This window comes from Protopterus annectens, chromosome 7.part0 (genome assembly GCF_019279795.1).
Source record: "Protopterus annectens isolate FY-2018-M chromosome 7.part0, PAN1.0, whole genome shotgun sequence".
Lineage (NCBI taxonomy): Eukaryota > Metazoa > Chordata > Ceratodontiformes > Protopteridae > Protopterus > Protopterus annectens.
The window spans coordinates 175259470-175281589 of NC_056739.1; the positions used below are offsets into that span (position 1 = coordinate 175259470).

Below are 22120 nucleotides of genomic sequence, written 5' to 3' on the forward strand. Positions count from 1 at the left end.
GGAAGTAAGGAGAGGGGGCACTTGTGGAGCATTTTCAAGGCCGTAGCATGTAGCTTGTACAGTTGTATCTTGCCTTTAAGTAAGTGCTTCTCTCTGGGAATGCTGTCATGGTTTCACTATAGACACCTCTCATGTAGAATTTCATGACTTCCACCAGTCCTAGTGACTCCATCACAAATTAACTTAATAGCAGTGTTTTGTTCTGAATGTGCAATATTTATTTACTCAGTTATATATTTACATTCAAGTGCAATTGCCTGTTACTTGCTTTATGTTGTTGTTGTGTCTTTCGGCTTATCCCGGTTAGGGGTCGCCACAGCGGAACTCCGGTCCGCTACTGTTTGGTAGTGGATTTTTACGTGCCGAGTTACCAGCCCTGATGCACAGCCTTCAATGAAGGCACGCCCATTCATGCATGCCTCCACACAGAAGACGCGCTAGCTGAGAATTGAACGCGACAACAATTTCAGTTCATGTGCGATAGCTCATCTTACCTGTCATGCTGTTACTCTACAGTATTTATATGACTACATGGGGGGGGGGGGGTAGCTTTTTCCCTATGTTCTTGGGTCATAATCATTAGTCTCTACTTCCTTTACTTAATATGTCTTATTTTTTCCTTTTTGTATCCTATGCTTCTCCTTTACTCTCACGGTGAGCGGATACTCATTCAGTTTACACATGTGTAGTCCTAAATGACAATAAAGTTTACTTTGAATCTTTGAATTTTGGTCTTTATGTATATTGTATAGACAGGATGATACAGAATAGAAGGCTAGATGAACAAATAATGAGTGAACTGTAATATTTTATGTTCATGGAAATTGCATGCTGCAGGAGCTAGCTCTAAACTATTAGAAAAGCAACATAAAGTGCAAAACTGGTAGAATCAGGCTAAAAGCAACAAAGTATCAAAGCAAGCAAACTTCAGTGTTCAACTTCTAACTTCCCAACAAGAAGGCAAGAATGAACAAATTAAAGGCAACATTTCTGTGCCTCTCCATGGAAGATTGGACAGAAACATGTACTAACTTATTTACACAGCACCAGCAAAGGTAGAAAGGGACCTCCCTTTAAAACCTGTACTTGTTTATTTAAAACCACAGAGTGACACTGCTAAAACTTGTAAAAATGATTTGTTTAGGCAATCAATCAAATATTACCAAATAAGTGTTTCCAAAATAAATTCTTACTGTTTTCTGTTTTAAACACCTTAAGCTGTATTAATTAAAAACATTTTAAGGCTTTCCACTGACTGTACGGCCCTCACACATGAAAGGCACAGGAGCCACAGCAAATGGGTGGTAAACTGGAAATGGAACTAGCAGGAAAAGACACTATATATATATTTGTGTGTGTGTGTGTGTGTGTGTGTGTGTGTGTGCATGTGTATATATATATATATATATATATATATATATATATATATATATATATATATATATATACATGCACACACACACACACACACACACACACACACACACACTGGCTATACTTTATGTAGGTCTTTGTAAGTCAGTGACAACTTAAATGGTATTTCTTCATCTACACAGGAAAAGAACATTCCATGTTTATACAGCACTTTTTATGTGATTCATATACCAGGCTTACACCTGCCCATATGCACACCAGTTATCCTATACTTGGATATGCATGCTTATACTGAGTGGCTTTTTCTTCATATTTTCTATTATGGTTCATCAAAATGCACATAATTTTATTGTGCGGGATTCCTGGGAGCTGCCGTGGGATTTTTCGTGGGACTGTGGAGCTCATATGTATAATTAAGAGTGTTGTGGAGCTTTGATTGGTGGTGGTGGGGGGGGGGGTGGACTTGTTTCTTGCAAAAAAACACTTTTTGTTTGTTTTTAGTGGAGTTATGTTTTGTGGTTTAGGGAAAATTGGAGAAATGTGACTTGAAATATGCTGGTTCAATTTAACACACCTAAAGCTTACTCAACCAAAGTCTAGCTAATGCAATAATACATTTTATGGGAAAGGGGATGTTTGCAAAGACATCAAGTCAAGCCTTGCTCTGTAAAAAGTACCTTGGTTTTATAAACTCTCACATAAAATACCAGCATCGTTGTCAGCAGATGGGTTCATGGGCTTATTTGAATGATACCATTCCTCAGCAGTTCAGCCCTTCATCCAAAGCCCATTCTAATGCCAGAATTTTGATTATGAGATTAACTTCATTGAGATGGAAGATCTCATGACCACTTACTGAAAAGGCATGTGTGACTCCAAGTAAGCGCTGCTAACACCCCAGAAACTAGTGCACCTCAGTAACTCAAATTTTGCTGCTAGTGCCACCTGCAGGTGATGTGCGGCATTACATTGAACTTGCCTCAGCAGCTTGCTACCATATACCACAGCATTCTGGTCTTTTAACTGTAATAAAGGCATAACTCTTAACAAGCTTCTTCCAGTGATAAAATTACTGTCCGTGATAGCCAACCAGTAAGCAACAGTCATCACCTACGATCTCCATATACTCTTCTAAGCACAACCCAGTGTGATCAGGGAGGCACTCCTTGACAAGAAATTAAGGCTGCTTGATCCAAGCAGGAACCCACAAGTGTATATGAAACTAAATTTATCATAGATATCTCTGGTTTGTCAAGGATGAATCTGAGTAACTTCCATAATATCAATGTCTGGATCTCCTGCAGATATTCATTAATCAAAGACATGTATCTGTCGCATAGTGTGTAGGACCCAAATAGCATGGTATTACCTTTATAACTGTGACAATCCACAAAATGCTTATATCATATGTATGTGTCACAGAAACAATGAAAGACGCATGTTAACCAATCTGTTAGGAGACAGTACTATGTTCCTGTGGAAACATCAACTAAACTCCACTACAGACAGGCTCAAACCAGTTAAGACTAACCGTGTGGTCACACAATATACGTTGGTTGTGTAGAAGGACTGAAAACACCCGATGATGCTGTCAGTTTATCTGTACTTGGGCTACATTCAAATCAGAAAAGCAACCCAGGCATATTTAACTTTATTGGCTTGAATGTACTCATAAAGACTTAAAAAGTAAAAAGTCATGGACATATAGAAGCCATGTAGCTGAAACATTGGTATGTCCTTAAGGGATCATTTGCATATATCCCATGGGCGTCCACTATAGGATGTTAAAGGTATCATGCAGTGAAGTCTCTAGCTTGGTTGGGTCTTTCTGGCAGTTTTTACTAAATGTTTGTCTGTTTAGCCTTTTTACCTTTTGGTTTAGATGGGAAATAGACCAGATAAGGCACCATTTCTCCTCTCCATCTGCTCTGTCACTGACAGATCATTCAGTAAGTTTGACACATTCTGGGAATGACACTGTGCAAATGTATATTGTATTCTAAACTGTGATAATAAACAAGGTGATCTAGCAGACTGGAGCTGAAGTTATCCCACAAATGCATCTTCTCTTTGCCTTTTGGAAAAATGCTTGAACACAAAGCAGTAATAGGTATGTAGGATATACAAAACTCAGTGTGTATGCTTGCAAAGGAGGAATATTTTCACCTGATGTCAAAGAAACAGCTACAGACACTAAAACAAAGATGAGCATGAGCACATTTAGAATGGCTACAGAAAAAACAAACAAACTTGTAGCACGTCTCAACTTGTGGTGCAGCTTTTTATATCAGAGACAATATATCAACAAAGGGAATTGCTGAGTAACCACATCAAACCCGTGATCTAGCTGGAAGTCTTCATTATGATTTTTTCCTTAGCCCTGCATTTTCTGAATCTCCGTCTTGACCTGTCCTTATTTCACCTTTTGAACCATCCTCTTCTCTGCCCTTCTTCACTGAAAATAACTCAGTCCTAGCAGTTAACAGACGTGTCATGACCCTGGCATAAAGGAAGCACTCTTTGTATGTTCACATGCCCATGGTGTGGCATGTGCATGTACACACACACACACACACACACACACACACACACACACACACACACACACACACACACACACACACACACACACAGACACACACAGACACACACACGCACACACACGCACGCACATGCACGCACGCACACACACGCGCACACACACACACACACACACACACACACACACACACACACACACACACACACACACACACACACACACACACACACACACACACACACATAATACAAAAACTGCACAGCCATTCTAATCTCATGAACCAATGCCAAGAACATGGTACTAAGGCATTCTGCTGAGGTTCCACATTTTTTTTGTTAAGCAGATAAAGCCAAATCAATCCAAAATGCATTTATTAAGTACCTTTAGCAATATGTCTTCCATTCCAATCAAAGCACATATTAAATATATATAAAAATGAATAAATAAATAAACGACAACTCAAATTCTTTAATTCAGACAAAAACTTGTTCAATCAAGTAGCATGTCCGACCTGTTTTTTTTTTCAGAGGATAAATCTCTGGCACTGACAGATCTGATGAGGTAGATACCTCCTAGGGGAAAATGTGTGCTTGTTTAGAAGAGACCCCCAAATGCTGCTCTGTTTAGATAAATGCTCACAGATAAGTAAGAATAGTTATTTTATTCTGAGGAAGTCTACCGCAGTGACTTTACTCTCAGACAAATCCAAAGTAACAGAACATAAGCTCTAGTAAGGGGGACTAGCACACGGCTTGCTGCAGTACAGAACACACTGCAGGATCACCTACAAGAGAAGTACTGTTTATGGGCTGGAGAGAGAGAGAGGCATGCGTATCCTAATAGGCCCTTTCTATATAACTGGTAGCAAAATGATCCATTACATGCAATGACTCTCTGGCATTTAGCCTGTTAAAATGACCTTCATGCAGAGTTGTAAGGACTGCTGGTGCAGTTTGTCTGAGCAAGTCTATCAACTGTACAGAATTTTTTCAGAACACGTATGTTTTTAATTCATAATTTTGTCCAGTTTCTCATCTCATAAAAATTTAGATTTTCTGGTAAATCACTGAGGATTACAGTCAGTACTGTCAGATGTGAGTTTCATACCAATTATTGTTCTGCAAATGCATGTTGATGCAAAGCAGGTTGTTCTAATAACTTTTTAAGTGAATCACAATAATATTTCGGGTCCCCTACCTCAATATTTTTGGCTTTGTCCAGAATTCCTGAGTGACGAAGAATGGTACGTGTGTGTTGCTCAGTCTGGCATTTATGAACAAATAAAAGAAAAAGCGACATAACAGGACAGATGATCTCAGTGTTGCAGTTAATTCAGATGGGCTGCTGCTCTAATTTCCTGTTTACCTCACTGCTCTTTGGATTTACCCTTGGATTTTGCTTTGCACCATCTACTCTAGCAACACTTTCCAGTGGTGTACCACTCTTTTTGTGAAGCGGTGCTTTCTGTTACACACTGACAACTTCTCAAACTTGGTAGCTTCATGAAAACAGTCTTCATCAGGAAAGGGTTGCAGCCAATACAATGGTTTGAGTGTAGCTTTCACAAGGCATTAAATAAAGCTAATAGAGTTAGTGGAAATTGTGAAAGTAGTTAGAAGACAATAGGGTGACTCAATGCTTCTCTGTGCTGTTAAATAGGTGGGCTGTCATAATATTACTTGCTCTGGCCCATAATCAAGACCAAATAAACTGCACTGGGAGGTTGAAGACCCCACACAGTAATACAAGGGTTCAACACATCTAGGTCAAATAAAAACCAACTCAAGTATGCTGAAGAATGACATACAAATGCCTCAGAGTGGAAACCGGAAGCAAGAGGCATTATGTCAGTACAGCAAGCTCATAGTTTGTCCAAGAAGAACTGGCCAGGATGAGGATTAATGCCAATTAGTAATGCTGAAGGCAAACTGTGAGGCAAGGCAGACTTAAAACAGCAAAATCCTTTATATAAAGGACACAGACAGACATTACAGATGCTTCCATGTAGTGGTCATACTTGTGTATGATCATTCAACAGTAATATCTTCCCTAAGTAGTTCTACTGCAGTGGGTTTACATTTCAGACAAATCCAACACAGCAGAGCATAATAAGCTCTAGCAAGGGGGGCAAGCAGAACATTTGTATCAGGACAGAACACCCTGCATGACCATCTTGCCAAAGGAAAGCTACTCACACCAGAAAGACAACAGAGAAGGGTTTGTGCAGTTACTGTGCTAAGTGACCAAGTGGTCATTTCCATACAAAACTGATTATTTTGGAGTAGGAAATCCAACTGAGCAGGCTTCTATGTGACATCACAATAAGAAGAATTTGTGCATGCACTATACAAATGGAAAGCCAAGGATATGTTGTCAGGGCTGCACAATACTGCAGTGTTAGGGAATGTTAGGACCTCATGCAGTAAGAGCACATATTACAGGATGGGATACCAGTTAGGGTCCCAACTGCTGGCAGCTCTTTTGCAATCAGAGTCATACAGAGGAGTTTTTAGGGTATTTAAATCTGTAGCAACCTCCTCAACCACCATTGTGTCCAATGATCTCTGTTTATGCAAGAAACGTTGTGCACTAGGATTTATAGAGTATTACTGATTATCATAGATTTATTACAAAATCCTGAACAGCAAACGACTACATAATAAATGATAATAAACACAAAACAGAAAAGCACAAAACTCAAATCCCAAATAAGTTAAAACTATGAAAAAGCACAACGGCAGAATAAACTTCATACAAGGTGACAAGATCGACATGAATGGTCAGTTCCTACACAGTGATAATTTAATTTTCACCACAATGTGAATTCAGATTAATGCTAAAGATATCACTGTTGCACTGTTTCAGCAGTTTGCTTTTATATGTGGTGCTGCTTCAGAATAAGAATATTTTTGTGCAGGCTGTGGTGGTAAAGCCCTTAACACTGGACGGGTGCTGGGGACTTGTTCCAGTGAATTAACTTTGTTTTACTGTGCTGCTATTTGTAGAATGATATTTTTCAAGTATTTGAGTTTTAAGTTTTTATTTTTCTGTCTTTTTTGTTTTCATAACTCATGTTCTTGCTGTTGACGTTTTTGCAGCAGAAACATTTCTCACTTACCCACTTGCCAGTACTTGACCCTCTTTTTACTGATGCACACAGCACCTGATTAAGCCAAGTATTACAAACAAGGGCTACTATTTCAAATCAGTACTGTACAGATAATAAATTACAAAGTGGCCAAGACAAGATGCTGAGCGACCCTCTACATGACACAGCTAAAGCGAAAGAAAAAAGGCACAGATCCATGGTTACTCAAAAATAAAACCCAGTACATATTATTTTTCAAATATTTACTTCTATAAAAACACTATGGACCTTTAAATGGTAACTAAGAAAACAGCAGTTAATTTATAAATTAGAAAAAAAATTTGACTAAGGCCATGTTATGCTTCGGTACAGATAATGACGTTTTTATATCATAAAAAAGAAAACACTGTCTGAAAACATGTAGAGACACAACCTAGCTGTCTATGGCAGAATAGTGCAGAAATATTTTTAAAGGTCATGAGGTCAGTAAAGCTCTTTTGAAAAGCTTCTAGAATGTGTAGTACGAAAGAGGCATGTGACTGCATATTCTCAGTATTATTACATTGTCCACAGCTTTTGGATTCTCAAAATAAATAATATTTCATAACTGTTCTGATCTCTGTCTAAAATGCCATTGCCAATCACTTAACTACTAGTGGCAAGTGTTTACATCCTGCAAATAAATTTGTTCCCGCAAACCTAACATATAAGCACATATTACATGGCAGGAAGAACACTGCATGCCAGTTGTTAATGAGGTTTCAAAAACTGCATCTTTAAACTCCATAACAACTGCAGACAAGTACAGGCATGATGGACTATCCATTGAACCTTGGACATAAAACTAAGTCATCACAGGCAATGAAACCATGTGTTTAAAGGGTTCATTAAAAGTACATTTCTGTACATATTTTGTTCAGGGCTGATGTTAATGTACTTTTGGTAGTCTAATAAAATCTGTTGGCTACTATTTATAAACATAACCAGTGGCACTTAAGTTTCCAAATTAAGTTAACAGGGCATCTAGACACCCTCCAGTTTTACACTTTTGTTTGAATTAATAATCTGTAAAATAATGGTGACTGTATAATGACTACAGTCATATATAGTTCTGGAATTTTGGTGAGTGTACCATAACTACAGTCATACATGGTTCTGGAATTCAGGTGAGTGTACCATAACTACAATCATACATGGTTCTGGAATACTGATGAGTGCACCCCGACTACAGTCATACATTGTTCTGTAATTCTAGAGAGTATACTGTGACTACAGTCATACATGGTTCTGGCATTTTGGTGAGTATACCATGACTACAGTCATACATGGTTCTGTAATTCTGGTAAGTGTACTACAACTAAAGTCATATATGGTTTTAGAATTTTGGAGAATGTATCGTGACTACAGTCATACATGGTTCTGGAATACTGATGAGTGTACCCTGACTACAGACATACATGGTTCTGGAATTCTGGTGCATGTACTATGACTACAGTCATACATGGTTCTGGAATTCTGAATGAACTGCTACATGAAAGTACAGTAGAGTATAAGTATAATGCTATACTGGCTTTGTTATAACTAATAACTAAAAATTATTTCTGCTACTAATACAATTACCCTGCAACAAGGTTTTAACATTTTAAAAACTACACTTTTGCTATTTGTATAGCCTGTCACACAAACATATGAGGCGGCATCCAAGGGAAAGGAAGAAGAAGGCACTTTACTCACCTCTATTACTCACACAGACAGAAAAAGATATATATTTTATATATATTTACATTTGTTTACTGACATAGCCTGACTAGGCAGTGCCCTTTTTGGCAGATACCTGGCAAGAAAAGCTCCAATACATAAGAATAGAAGTATTGAAGTATTACAATAACTGAAGTAACGATTAGTATATGTATTTCACCATAACTACATTAACAAATAGTATACAGAAACACACATCTGAGATCTTTTGTATAAGGGTAAGCAAGTATTAAAGGAGTTAAACCAAGGCAAAGGTGACTCGTTAAGTTTAAACAGTAGCTGACAAAGCAGAAGTATAAAAAGTTAAAGAGTAAACCTGTGACATCTAGCTAACAATAAACATTTTTATTAAATTATCACATATGACATTGGCAATTATACATTTATATAAATGAAAACAAACCATAGTGACATAATTTTACTTGTACTTATAATTGTATTTGCAAACATTATACATCACTTATAATCTGTCCGGTCATTGTCAGTCAAACATTACATGGCTCATTTAACTCATGCCTTCTTTTAAACCTTGTTCCTTCCCTGTATGTATTGTTCCCACAATTCCCATTTTTTCCTATGTAATTTGCCCATACTCTTTTCTAAAGATCCCAATTCCACTTGTTTTATCTATGTTACTATATTCACTACTTCTAGTAAAGTTGGCTTAGACTCTGATTTCCATTTTCTAGTAATTGCTTTTTTTGGCAGCCACCATAATTAGACTCAGCAAGGCCTTACTATGTCTAGGCAATTCTGACTTTGTACCATAGCTCAGAAAGATCATTTCCCTAGATACACCAGTTTGCTTACACAGTGGCTCTGATGGAGCAGTCTGCTAGGAATCTTTAAAGTTTGCCATCTCATTACAATCCTAGAAAACATGTTCCCACTTACCTCTTTTTCCCTGCTGGACCGCCAACGTTTGCTATCTACCTGAGGAAAAATTCTTTGGAGTCTAGTTGGGGTATAAAAATACATATGCAACACTTCCAAGCAAAGATCCTGAATCTTCTACCTGTGGCATCTAGCTTTGGTGTGAGCTGAGACATGTGCAAGAAAATCTAAAACCAAAGTAGGATCTTTCAAGATGCCACGTATTATAAGAATTAGCTAAAGACAATGAGGTATAATCTACAAATGGAACATTATATAAGCAACAGAAGACAGTAAAAACATAGTCCTTAAAATAGTTCCACACCATATGTGTCTCTCACATAAGATGTTAAAATGAGGTCCTACCTGCCTGAGTTGATGGTATTGTATATGGATATAAAAATATCCCAATACATTTAGTAAAAAACAAAACAAAAAAAAAAAACTGCAGCATAAGTTTCCTGGTGCCTTGGCCAAATTTCCCCTAGATAGTATGAATAACACATTGGGTCTCGCCTGACAACAGCACACTGGCCAATATAGCTAACCCAGTCAACAAAGATTCAATAAATTAAAAGAAAATAAATATTCAAATGAGAAATGTATTACATAAAATTACAAAATGTACACAATGATGAAAGAAGAAAAACAGAGAACATAATTAGAAAAAAACAATGGCTGGTAATAACTGTAACTTCAGACACAGAAGCAGATGTCAATTTGAATAATGCGGGAGTTAAGAAAGAGAAGTAAAGTTATAGGGTACACCAGATACCTACAATAGAAAGAGAAGTAAAGTTATAGGGGTACACTAGACACCTACAATAGAAAGAGAAGTAAAGTTATAGGGGTACACCAGATACCTACAATAGAAAGAGAAGTAAAGTTATAGGGGTACACCAGATACCTACAATAGAAAGAGAAGTAAAGTTATAGGGGTACACCAGATACCTACAATAGAAAGAGAAGTAAAGTTATAGGGGTACACTAGATACCTACAATAGAAAGAGAAGTAAAGTTATAGGGGTACACCAGATACCTACAATAGAAAGAGAAGTAAAGTTATAGGGGTACACTAGATACCTACAATATAAAGAGAAGTAAAGTTATAGGGGTACACTAGATACCTACAATAGAAAGAGAAGTAAAGTTATAGGGGTACACCAGATACCTACAATAGAAAGAGAAGTAAAGTTATAGGCGTACACCAGATACCTACAATAGAAAGAGAAGAAAAGTTATAGGGGTACACCAGATACCTACAATAGAAAGAGAAGTAAAGTTATAGGGGTACACTAGATAACTACAATAGAAAGAGAAGTAAAGTTATAGGGGTACACCAGATACCTACAATAGAAAGAGAAGTAAAGTGATAGGGGTACACCAGATACCTACAATATAAAGAAAAGTAAAGTTATAGGGGTACACCAGATACCTACAATAGAAAGAGAAGTAAAGTTATAGGGGTACACTAGATACCTACAATAGAAAGAGAAGTAAAGTTATAGGGGTACACTAGATAACTACAATAGAAAGAGAAGTAAAGTGATAGGGGTACACCAGATACCTACAATATAAAGAAAAGTAAAGTTATAGGGGTACACCAGATACCTACAATAGAAAGAGAAGTAAAGTTATAGGGGTACACCAGATATCTACAATAGAAAGAGAAGTAAAGTTATAGGGGTACACCAGATACCTACAACAGAAAGAGAAGTAAAGTTATAGGGGTACACTAGATACCTACAATAGAAAGCGAAGTAAAGTTATAGGGGTACACGAGTTACCTACAATAGAAAGAGAAGTAAAGTTATAGGGGTACACTAGATACCTACAATAGAAAGAGAAGTAAAGCTATAGGGGTACACCAGATACCTGCAATAGAAAGAGAAGTAAAGTTATAGGGGTACACCAGATACCTACAATAGAAAGAGAAGTAAAGTCATAGGGGTACACCAGATACCTACAATAGAAAGAGAAGTAAAGTCATAGGGGTACACCAGATACCTACAACAGAAAGAAAAATAAAGTTATAGGGGTACACCAGACCCCTACAATAGAAAGAGAAGTAAAGTTATAGGGTACACCGGATACCTGCAATAGAAAGAGAAGTAAAGTTATGGGGGTACTCCAGATACCTACGACAGAAAGAGAAGTAAAGTTATAGGGGTACACCAGATACCTACAATAGAAAGAGAAGTAAAGTTATAGGGGTACACCAGACACCTACAATAGAAAGAGAAGTAAAGTTATAGGGGTACACTAGATACCTACAATAGAAAGAGAAGTAAAGTTATAGGGGTACACCAGATATCTACAATAGAAAGAGAAGTAAAGTTATAGGGGTACACTAGATACCTACAATAGAAAGAGAAGTAAAGTTATAGGGGTACACCAGATACCTGCAATAGAAAGAGAAGTAAAGCTATAGGGGTACACCAGATACCTACAATAGAAAGAGAAGTAAAGTCATAGGGGTACACCAGATACCTACAATAGAAAGAGAAGTAAAGTTATAGGGGTACACTAGATACCTACAATAGAAAGAGAAGTAAAGTTATAGGGGTACACCAGATACCTACAATGGAAAGAGAAGTAAAGTCATAGGGGTACACCAGATACCTACAATAGAAAGAAAAATAAAGTTATAGGGGTACACCAGATACCTACAATAGAAAGAGAAGTAAAGTTATAGGGTACACCAGATACCTACAATAGAAAGAGAAGTAAAGTTATAGGGGTACACCAGAGACCTACAATAGAAAGAGAAGTAAAGTTATAGGGGCACACCAGATACCTACAACAGAAAGAGAAGTAAAGTCATAGGGGTACACCAGATACCTACAATAGAAAGAGAAGTAAAGTTATAGGGGTACACTAGATACCTACAATAGAAAGAGAAGTAAAGTTATAGGGGTACACCAGATACCTACAATGGAAAGAGAAGTAAAGTCATAGGGGTACACCAGATACCTACAATAGAAAGAAAAATAAAGTTATAGGGGTACACCAGATACCTACAATAGAAAGAGAAGTAATGTTATAGGGTACACCAGATACCTACAATAGAAAGAGAAGTAAAGTTATAGGGGTACACCAGAGACCTACAATAGAAAGAGAAGTAAAGTTATAGGGGCACACCAGATACCTACAACAGAAAGAGAAGTAAAGTTATAGGGGTACACCAGATACCTACAATAGAAAGAGAAGTAAAGTTATAGGGGTACACCAGATACCTACATCAGAAAGAGAAGTAAAGTTATAGGGGTACACCAGATACCTACAATAGAAAGATAAGTAAAGTTATAGGGTACACCAGATACCTACAATAGAAAGAGAAGTAAAGTTATAGGGGTACACCAGATACCTACAATAGATAGAGAAGTAAAGTTATAGGGATACACCAGATACCTACAATAGAAAAAGAAGTAAAGTTATAAGGGTACACCAGATACCTAAAATAGAAAGAGAAGTAAAGTTATAGGGGTACACCAGATACCTACAATAGAAAGAGAAGTAAAGTTATAGGGGTACACCAGATACCTGCAATATAAAGAGAAGTAAAGTTATAGGGGTACACTAGATACCTACAATAGAAAGAGAAGTAAAGTCATAGGGGTACACCAGATACCTACAATAGAAAGAGAAGTAAAGTTATAGGAGTACACTACATGCCTACAATAGAAAGAGAAGTAAAGTTATAGGGGTACACCAGATACCTACAATAGAAAGAGAAGTAAAGTCATAGGGGTACATCAGATACCTACAATAGAAAGAGAAGTAAAGTTATAGGGTACACCAGATACCTACAATAGAAAGAGAAGTAAAGTTATAGGGGTACACCAGATACCTACAACAGAAACGGAAGTAAAGTTATAGGGGTACACCAGATACCTACAATAGAAAGAGAAGTAAAGTTATAGGGGTACACCAGACACCTACAATAGAAAGAGAAGTAAAGTTATAGGGGTACACTAGATACCTACAATAGAAAGAGAAGTAAAGTTATAGGGGTACACCAGATACCTACAATAGAAAGAGAAGTAAAGTTATAGGGGTACACTAGATACCTACAATAGAAAGAGAAGTAAAGTTATAGGGGTACACCAGATACCTGCAATAGAAAGAGAAGTAAAGTTATAGGGGTACACCAGATACCTACAATAGAAAGAGAAGTAAAGTCATAGGGGTACACCAGATACCTACAATAGAAAGAGAAGTAAAGTTATAGGGGTACACTAGATACCTACAATAGAAAGAGAAGTAAAGTTATAGGGGTACACCAGATACCTACAACAGAAAGAAAAATAAAGTTATAGGGGTACACCAGATACCTACAATAGAAAGAGAAGTAAAGTTATAGGGTACACCAGATACCTGCAATAGAAAGAGAAGTAAAGTTATGGGGGTACTCCAGATACCTACGAAAGAAAGAGAAGTAAAGTTATAGGGGTACACCAGATACCTACAATAGAAAGAGAAGTAAAGTTATAGGGGTACACCAGACACCTACAATAGAAAGAGAAGTAAAGTTATAGGGGTACACTAGATACCTACAATAGAAAGAGAAGTAAAGTTATAGGGGTACACCAGATACCTACAATAGAAAGAGAAGTAAAGTTATAGGGGTACACTAGATACCTACAATAGAAAGAGAAGTAAAGTTATAGGGGTACACCAGATACCTGCAATAGAAAGAGAAGTAAAGCTATAGGGGTACACCAGATACCTACAATAGAAAGAGAAGTAAAGTCATAGGGGTACACCAGATACCTACAATAGAAAGAGAAGTAAAGTTATAGGGGTACACTAGATACCTACAATAGAAAGAGAAGTAAAGTTATAGGGGTACACCAGATACCTACAATGGAAAGAGAAGTAAAGTCATAGGGGTACACCAGATACCTACAATAGAAAGAAAAATAAAGTTATAGGGGTACACCAGATACCTACAATAGAAAGAGAAGTAAAGTTATAGGGGTACACCAGAGACCTACAATAGAAAGAGAAGTAAAGTTATAGGGGCACACCAGATACCTACAACAGAAAGAGAAGTAAAGTTATAGGGGTACACCAGATACCTACAATAGAAAGAGAAGTAAAGTTATAGGGGTACACCAGATACCTACAATAGAAAGAGAAGTAAAGTTATAGGGGTACACCAGATACCTACAATAGAAAGATAAGTAAAGTTATAGGGTACACCAGATACCTACAATAGAAAGAGAAGTAAAGTTATAGGGGTACACCAGATACCTACAATAGATAGAGAAGTAAAGTTATAGGGATACACCAGATACCTACAATAGAAAAAGAAGTAAAGTTATAGGGGTACACCAGATACCTAAAATAGAAAGAGAAGTAAAGTTATAGGGGTACACCAGATACCTACAATAGAAAGAGAAGTAAAGTTATATGGGTACACTAGATACCTACAAAAGAAAGAGAAGTAAAGTTATAGGGGCACACCAGATACCTGCAATATAAAGAGAAGTAAAGTTATAGGGGTACACCAGATACCTACAATAGAAAGAGAAGTAAAGTCATAGGGGTACACCAGATACCTACAATAGAAAGAGAAGTAAAGTTATAGGAGTACACTACATGCTTACAATAGAAAGAGAAGTAAAGTTATAGGGGTACACCAGATACCTACAATAGAAAGAGAAGTAAAGTCATAGGGGTACATCAGATACCTACAATAGAAAGAGAAGTAAAGTTATAGGGTACACCAGATACCTACAATAGAAAGAGAAGTAAAGTTATAGGGGTACACCAGATACCTACAACGGAAACGGAAGTAAAATTATAGGGGTACACCAGATACCTACAATAGAAAGAGAAGTAAAGTTATAGGGGTACACCAGACACCTACAATAGAAAGAGAAGTAAAGTTATAGGGGTACACTAGATACCTACAATAGAAAGAGAAGTAAAGTTATAGGGGTACACCAGATACCTACAATAGAAAGAGAAGTAAAGTTATAGGGGTACACTAGATACCTACAATAGAAAGAGAAGTAAAGTTATAGGGGTACACCAGATACCTGCAATAGAAAGAGAAGTAAAGTTATAGGGGTACACCAGATACCTACAATAGAAAGAGAAGTAAAGTCATAGGGGTACACCAGATACCTACAATAGAAAGAGAAGTAAAGTTATAGGGGTACACTAGATACCCACAATAGAAAGAGAAGTAAAGTTATAGGGGTACACCAGATACCTACAATAGAAAGAGAAGTAAAGTTATAGGGGTACACGAGATACCTACAATAGAAAGAGAAGTAAAGTTATAGGGGTACACCAGATACCTGCAATAGAAAGAGAAGTAAAGTTATAGGGGTACACCAGATACCTACAATAGAAAGAGAAGTAAAGTCATAGGGGTACACCAGATACCTACAATAGAAAGAGAAGTAAAGTTATAGGGGTACACTAGATACCTACAATATAAAGAGAAGTAAAGTGATAGGGGTACACCAGATACCTACAACAGAAAGAGAAGTAAAGTCATAGGGGTAGACCAGATACCTACAATAGAAAGAAAAATAAAGTTATAGGGGTACACCAGATACCTACAATAGAAACAGAAGTAAAGTTATAGGGTACACCAGATACCTACAATAGAAAGAGAAGTAAAGTTATAGGGGTACACCACATACCTACATAGAAAGAGAAGTAAAGTTATAGGGGCACACCAGATACCTACAACAGAAAGAGTAGTAAAGTTATAGGGGTACACCAGATACGTACAATAGAAAGAGAAGTAAAGTTATAGGGGTACACCAGATACCTACAATAGAAAGAGAAGTAAAGTTATAGGGGTACACCAGATACCTACAATAGAAAGATAAGTAAAGTTATGGGGTACACCAGATACCTACAATAGAAAGAGAAGTAAAGTTATAGGGGGTACACCAGATATATACAATAGATAGAGAAGTAAAGTTATAGGGATACACCAGATACCTACAATAGAAAAAGAAGTAAAGTTATAGGGGTACACCAGATACCTACAATAGAAAGAGAAGTAAAGTTATAGGGGTACACCAGATACCTACAATAGAAAGAGAAGTAAAGTCATAGGGGTACACCAGATACCTACAATAGAAAGAAAAATAAAGTTATAGGGGTACACCAGATACCTACAATAGAAAGAGAAGTAAAGTTATAGGGTACACCAGATACCTACAATAGAAAGAGAAGTAAAGTTATAGTACACCAGATACCTACAATGGAAAGAGAAGTAAAGTTATAGGGGTACACCAGATACCTACAATAGAAAGATAAGTAAAGTTATAGGGTACACCAGATACCTACAATAGAAAGAGAAGTAAAGTTATAGGGGTACACCAGATACCTACAATAGATAGAGAAGTAAAGTTATAGGGATACACCAGATACCTACATTAGAAAAAGAAGTAAAGTTATAGGGGTAAACCAGATACCTACAACAGAAAGAGAAGTAAAGTTATAGGGGTACACCAGATACCTACAATAGAAAGAGAAGTAAAGTTATAGGGGTACACCAGATAACTACAATAGAAAGAGAAGTAAAGTTATAGGGGTACACCAGATACCTACAATAGAAAGAGAAGTAAAGTTATAGGGGTACACCAGATACCTACATTAGAAAGAGTAGTAAAGTTATAGGGGTACACCAGATACCTGCAATAGAAAGAGAAGTAAAGTTATAGGGGTACACCAGATACCTACAATATTGGAAAATGGAAGGGTGGTTACCAACACTGCAGCGTGAACAGTGGCTACTGGTAACAGCTTGTGGGAAGATGTACAACAGAAATGAAGTCTGAAATTCCTGAGGTCAGGGGGGCAGTACATTTGCATCTGTATTTTCTTCTCCGTTACAACTGCTACACATGTACTAGTTGCAGTTTTTCCTTCTAAATGTATGTGATATCAGTTAACTCACTTTGCAAAACTAAACTTCTCCTTAAATCTCACACTGACATTTGAATTATCTCAGTGTAAACAAAGTTAAATGTTATTATACGTTTTGTTGCTTTTATTCCAACATGTTTTCTGTCCTTTGATGTAACACCACTATACTGTGTTCACAGTTTCTTCTGATGCTTTTCTTCACAGGCCTCCACAGAAAATGAACCTCAGTCCCGAAAAGATATCCCAGAAAAAAACAAAAATCCAAACAAAAATGAGTACATACAATAATAGTTTTGCACCTTGTACTAGGGGAGTTTTAGGGGACAGCTAGATGAGAAGATAAATCAGTATTAAACATGGATGATTAAATTCCAAGTCAGAGAGTTAATTTTAGGTTTACTGCTTTAAGATATGCTCTCCACCTGAACAGGAAGGAAAATATACTTACGTCAGCTGTAAACTTTCCCTTGCACAGGTCAATGATTAAAACCTAAAACGAAAAGTACAATGTCAGCAGTAGCATAATTTAGAGAATGAGCTGACACAACAAGCAATGTTTTTCATTAGATGCTCAGAGTTTACTTTTCCAGGTCCATCTACAGATGTAATATAGTTACAACAGACAGCAAAATTAATAAATTCTTGAGTAATCAAAATAACATTTCCAACTAGTATGAGCATGTAGAGAGAATGCAGTGAATATGCTGGTAACATTTACATGCATAAATATATTTCTAGCTCCAAAATACATACACTTCATATAATACTGCAAAATGTGTGTGTGTGTGTGTGTGTGTGTGTGTGTGTGTGTGTGTGTGTGTGTGTGTGTGTGTGTGTGTGTGTGAGTGTGTGTGTGTGTATGTGTATCCATGATATTAAATCCAGGGCAGTACCTGCAAATTGTAGTCAGTGTACTACCTGGTAAAGAAATATATATATAAAAACATGTAAATGTCTTAAATACAAATAGTTCAATATTTAGATTTTGAACCCCCACAAAAGAGCAGAAACATTATATTTAACACATATTTGTCTGAATAATGGTAGTGTTACAGAAAGAGTTTTTGTAAGGTTCATAGGTGTGTACTGGGCTAATGGCCCTGGAGCCATTACAAGCCTAGCCCAAAAAAAATTGCCCAGGCACCGTGCCACCCAATGTTAGTTCACAGTGCCCCTATCCAGTAGGGCAACTGGAATGATTCCTGGAGTGAACTTTCTGTTACCCATCCACTCATCAAGATTTCTCTTGAAGAGGTCCAGCAAGGTGCTCTGCTTGACATAAATGGGAAGCTTATTCCAGAGTATGGGTAGTCTTTGGGAGATGGGTCGGACATGGCTTTGTAAGTCAAGCAGAGATCATCTCTAAGTAGGTGATAACAGATTGAGAACAGATGAAATTTCTTCAGTCTGTCCATGTAGGACATGTGTTTAAGGCCTAGGATCCTTTCTGTGAGGTACTTTTGTGGCATCTCCAGCTGCTGTAGGTGTCTGGTCAGGTACATGCCAAATGGGGCATTATATTCAATGACTGGTCTAATAAGGGATGAGTAGAGAGGGATGATGACCTCTTTCTTCATGGATGCAAAACTTTTGGTTATAAGATGTACCACGTAGAAGGACTTGGTGACCACAGTGGCAATGTGGTGGTCAAAGGTGAGGTGGTTGTTGACCTGGGTACCAGATCTCTTATGGCCCCTTCAGTGTTCAGTGGGCTCCCATCAACGTGGTAATTCATGGGAACTTAGTTTCTTCCAAAGGTAATGATAATGCATTTTTTGGCATTAAGCTTCAGGCCATGGTTCCGACACCTGTCATTGGTCTCAGAGAGGCCCTTTTGTAGGATGTCTGCATCACCTGGGGAGTTGATAATGATTCCTAGCTTGCAGTCATCAGCAAGCTTGGTCAGTCAGAGTCCTTCTTTGTTGGCCTGGATGTCTGATAAGTAGATGCCAAACAGGAGAGGGCCCAGGATCAAGCCTTGTGGGACTCCACTCATGACTGGTTGATAGTCTGACTTGCAATCCACAACTGTCACTCTGTGGGTCCTGTCTGTGAGCAGATTTGCAACCCACTTAGTGATGTAAGGATTGATGCCTTGTCTGATGAGATTATCAATGATACCTGAGTGGGGAATGGTATCAAAGGCCTTGGCCAGGTTGAGGTAGCCTGTATGCACTGCCTTACCCTCATTCACAGCTTTGGTGACTGCCTCAAAGAAGTCAACCATGTTCAGCAGGCAGGATCTCCCCTTGCAAAAGCCAAACTGTATGGGGTCAAGAGTTTGGAGATTGGAGGACTTCTCTGAAGTACAGGCCAACACTAAGGGGCTCTGGCTAACAAAGTTCGCAGATGACTGCAAACTGGGAGCCATTATTGAATCCCCAAATGATGTGGATACTCTACAAAAGGGCCTTACAGAAACAGATGCTTGGTGCCAGAGCCACGGGCTCAAGCTCAATGCCAAGAAATGTATAGTTATCCCCTTTGGGAAAAAACATGTACCTGTGAATTACCATATAGGTGGCAGTACACTAAACACCAAAAGTGTGATAAGAGACTAAGGGATACAGGTGGACAGTGGTCTCACCTTCGGTAACCACATTGCCACAACAGTCAGGAAATCCTTCTATGTGGCACACCTCATCACTAAGGGCTTTTCATCCAGAAAAAAGGAGGTCATTGTCCCACTGTACTCGTCCCTCATTAGACCCATTATAGAATACAATGCCCCGTTTGGTATGTACCTCTCAAGACATCTGCAACAACTGGAAAGGCCGCAGAAATACCTCACTAAAAGAATCACATGCTTAAAGCAGATGCCCTACGCTGACCGCCTTAAAAAACTCCAGCTATACTCTGTTGCATATCGTCTACTCAGAGGCGATCTCTGCTTATCATACAAGGCCATGTCAAACCCAGAGCTGTTGGACATGCTACACTTATAGAAATCCCAATTCCTCAGAGCCACATGCTCCAGGGATCTAAACCTTGTCATCACAATAAGCAAAACATGCTGGAGGAATAGGTTCCTGACCAAGAGACTCCTCAGACTCTGGAATAGATTGCCCATACATGTCAAGCAGAGTGCCTCTTTGGCCCTCTTCAAAAGGAACCTTGTTGATTGGATGGGAGAAAGGAAATTCACCCCAGGGATCACATCAGTCGCCCTGCTAGACAGGGGTCCAGGGAAGTAAACAGTGTGGGAAGAAATAGCCAGGGAATTGTTATGGCTAGGTTTGTATAGGCCCTAGGGCTGATAGCCTAGTACCAACCTATGAACCTATGAACCTATTAACCTATTGCCTATATCTTTGTTAAGTAGATTCATGATGATGCGCTCCATAGCTTTGCATACCAGACTCGTCAGGCTAATGGGGCATTAGTTCCCAGGGTCTGTAGTTGCTCCCCCTTTATGGAGTGGGATGACTGTAGCAGTGCACCATTCATTGGGGACATAGCCTGAGGTAAGGCTGTGATTGAGCAGGGCACACAGATGTGGTGCTAGTTAGTTTTGTAGCTCATGTAGGATGCAGCCAGGGATATTATCAGGTCCCATGGATGCTGTATTCTTGGCTTTGGACAATGCAGCCTTTACCTGTGCCACAGAAATGGGGGGTACCAGGCTTTCTTCTGGTATTGTGATAGGGCCTTGTGGGGGAGAGAGGGGTAAGGTTGGCACTGAATCTGTCGGCCAGTAAGTTGGCTATATCTGTTGGCTTAGTACAGGAGGTGGCATTGTGCAATAACGTAGAGCAAATCTGGGAATTGCCTTTAAGGTTTTTGATGTAGCTATAGAAGGCTTTGTGGTTGATTCTAGTGTCAGCCGCAGCTCTGCCTTCATAGCTGCCTTTAAAGGATTTGATAGGGGATCTCAGCTTTTTGTTGAGACTGATAAGAGAGGTTTTCCAGTCTTGTGACTTCATTTTTTTCTGCAACAGTTTTTTCCTTCTGTTGTAGAGTTTACTTATGGCTGGGGGACCACCTGATTGGCTTCCTTTTTTTGGAGGAGAAAGTCTTAGTTCTATTTGGTAGGGAAAGGTTCATGAATTTGTGTATATACTCGTACAGTGCATTGGTTTATGATTTGACAGTCATGCAACTATTTTCCATTGGCATGGGTGGTGAGAAGTTAGCTATCTCTGTTTTAGGAGCCCAAAGTTGGCTTTAGAGAAGTTTTTCAGAGTGGTCACCTTAGCGGGGGTGGGGTGGGGGTGTAGGTGAGATGGAGATTTCCATAATGATCAGTTTGTGGCCAGATTTAACCAGGGAGGAATTGACTATAGGTGTGGAGCAATGGTCTCCCATGTTGGTGATAACCAGGTCGAGGATATTGCTTCCTCTAGTGGGAGTCAGAATGAGCTGGTCCAGGGCATTGATAAGGTGCCAATTTAAGGTTAGAAGCAGGGGTGAGCTCAGAGTTGAGTTAGAACACATTAGTAAGGGGTGGTAGGGGTCACCTTACTAACACTTGCTAATCCTAACCCTGCCTCAACTGTAACCTGACACCTTACTTTACAAAAACACATTACCACTACACCAGGCTGTCTTGGACACCACACACACACACACACACACACACACAC

The 22120-nt window shown here is 38.4% G+C and overlaps 1 protein-coding gene across 2 annotated transcripts in view; it reads right to left on the reverse strand.

Moving 5' to 3' along the window:
- Positions 1 to 22120, reverse strand: part of DENND2D (DENN domain containing 2D) — a 773347-nt gene that overhangs the window by 44482 nt on the left and 706745 nt on the right. For both annotated transcript variants that reach the window (XM_044076655.1, XM_044076656.1), the window contains exon 9: positions 17986 to 18027. In XM_044076655.1, coding sequence (XP_043932590.1) covers positions 17986 to 18027 — 42 coding nt within the window. The remainder of the gene's footprint in view (positions 1 to 17985; positions 18028 to 22120) is intronic.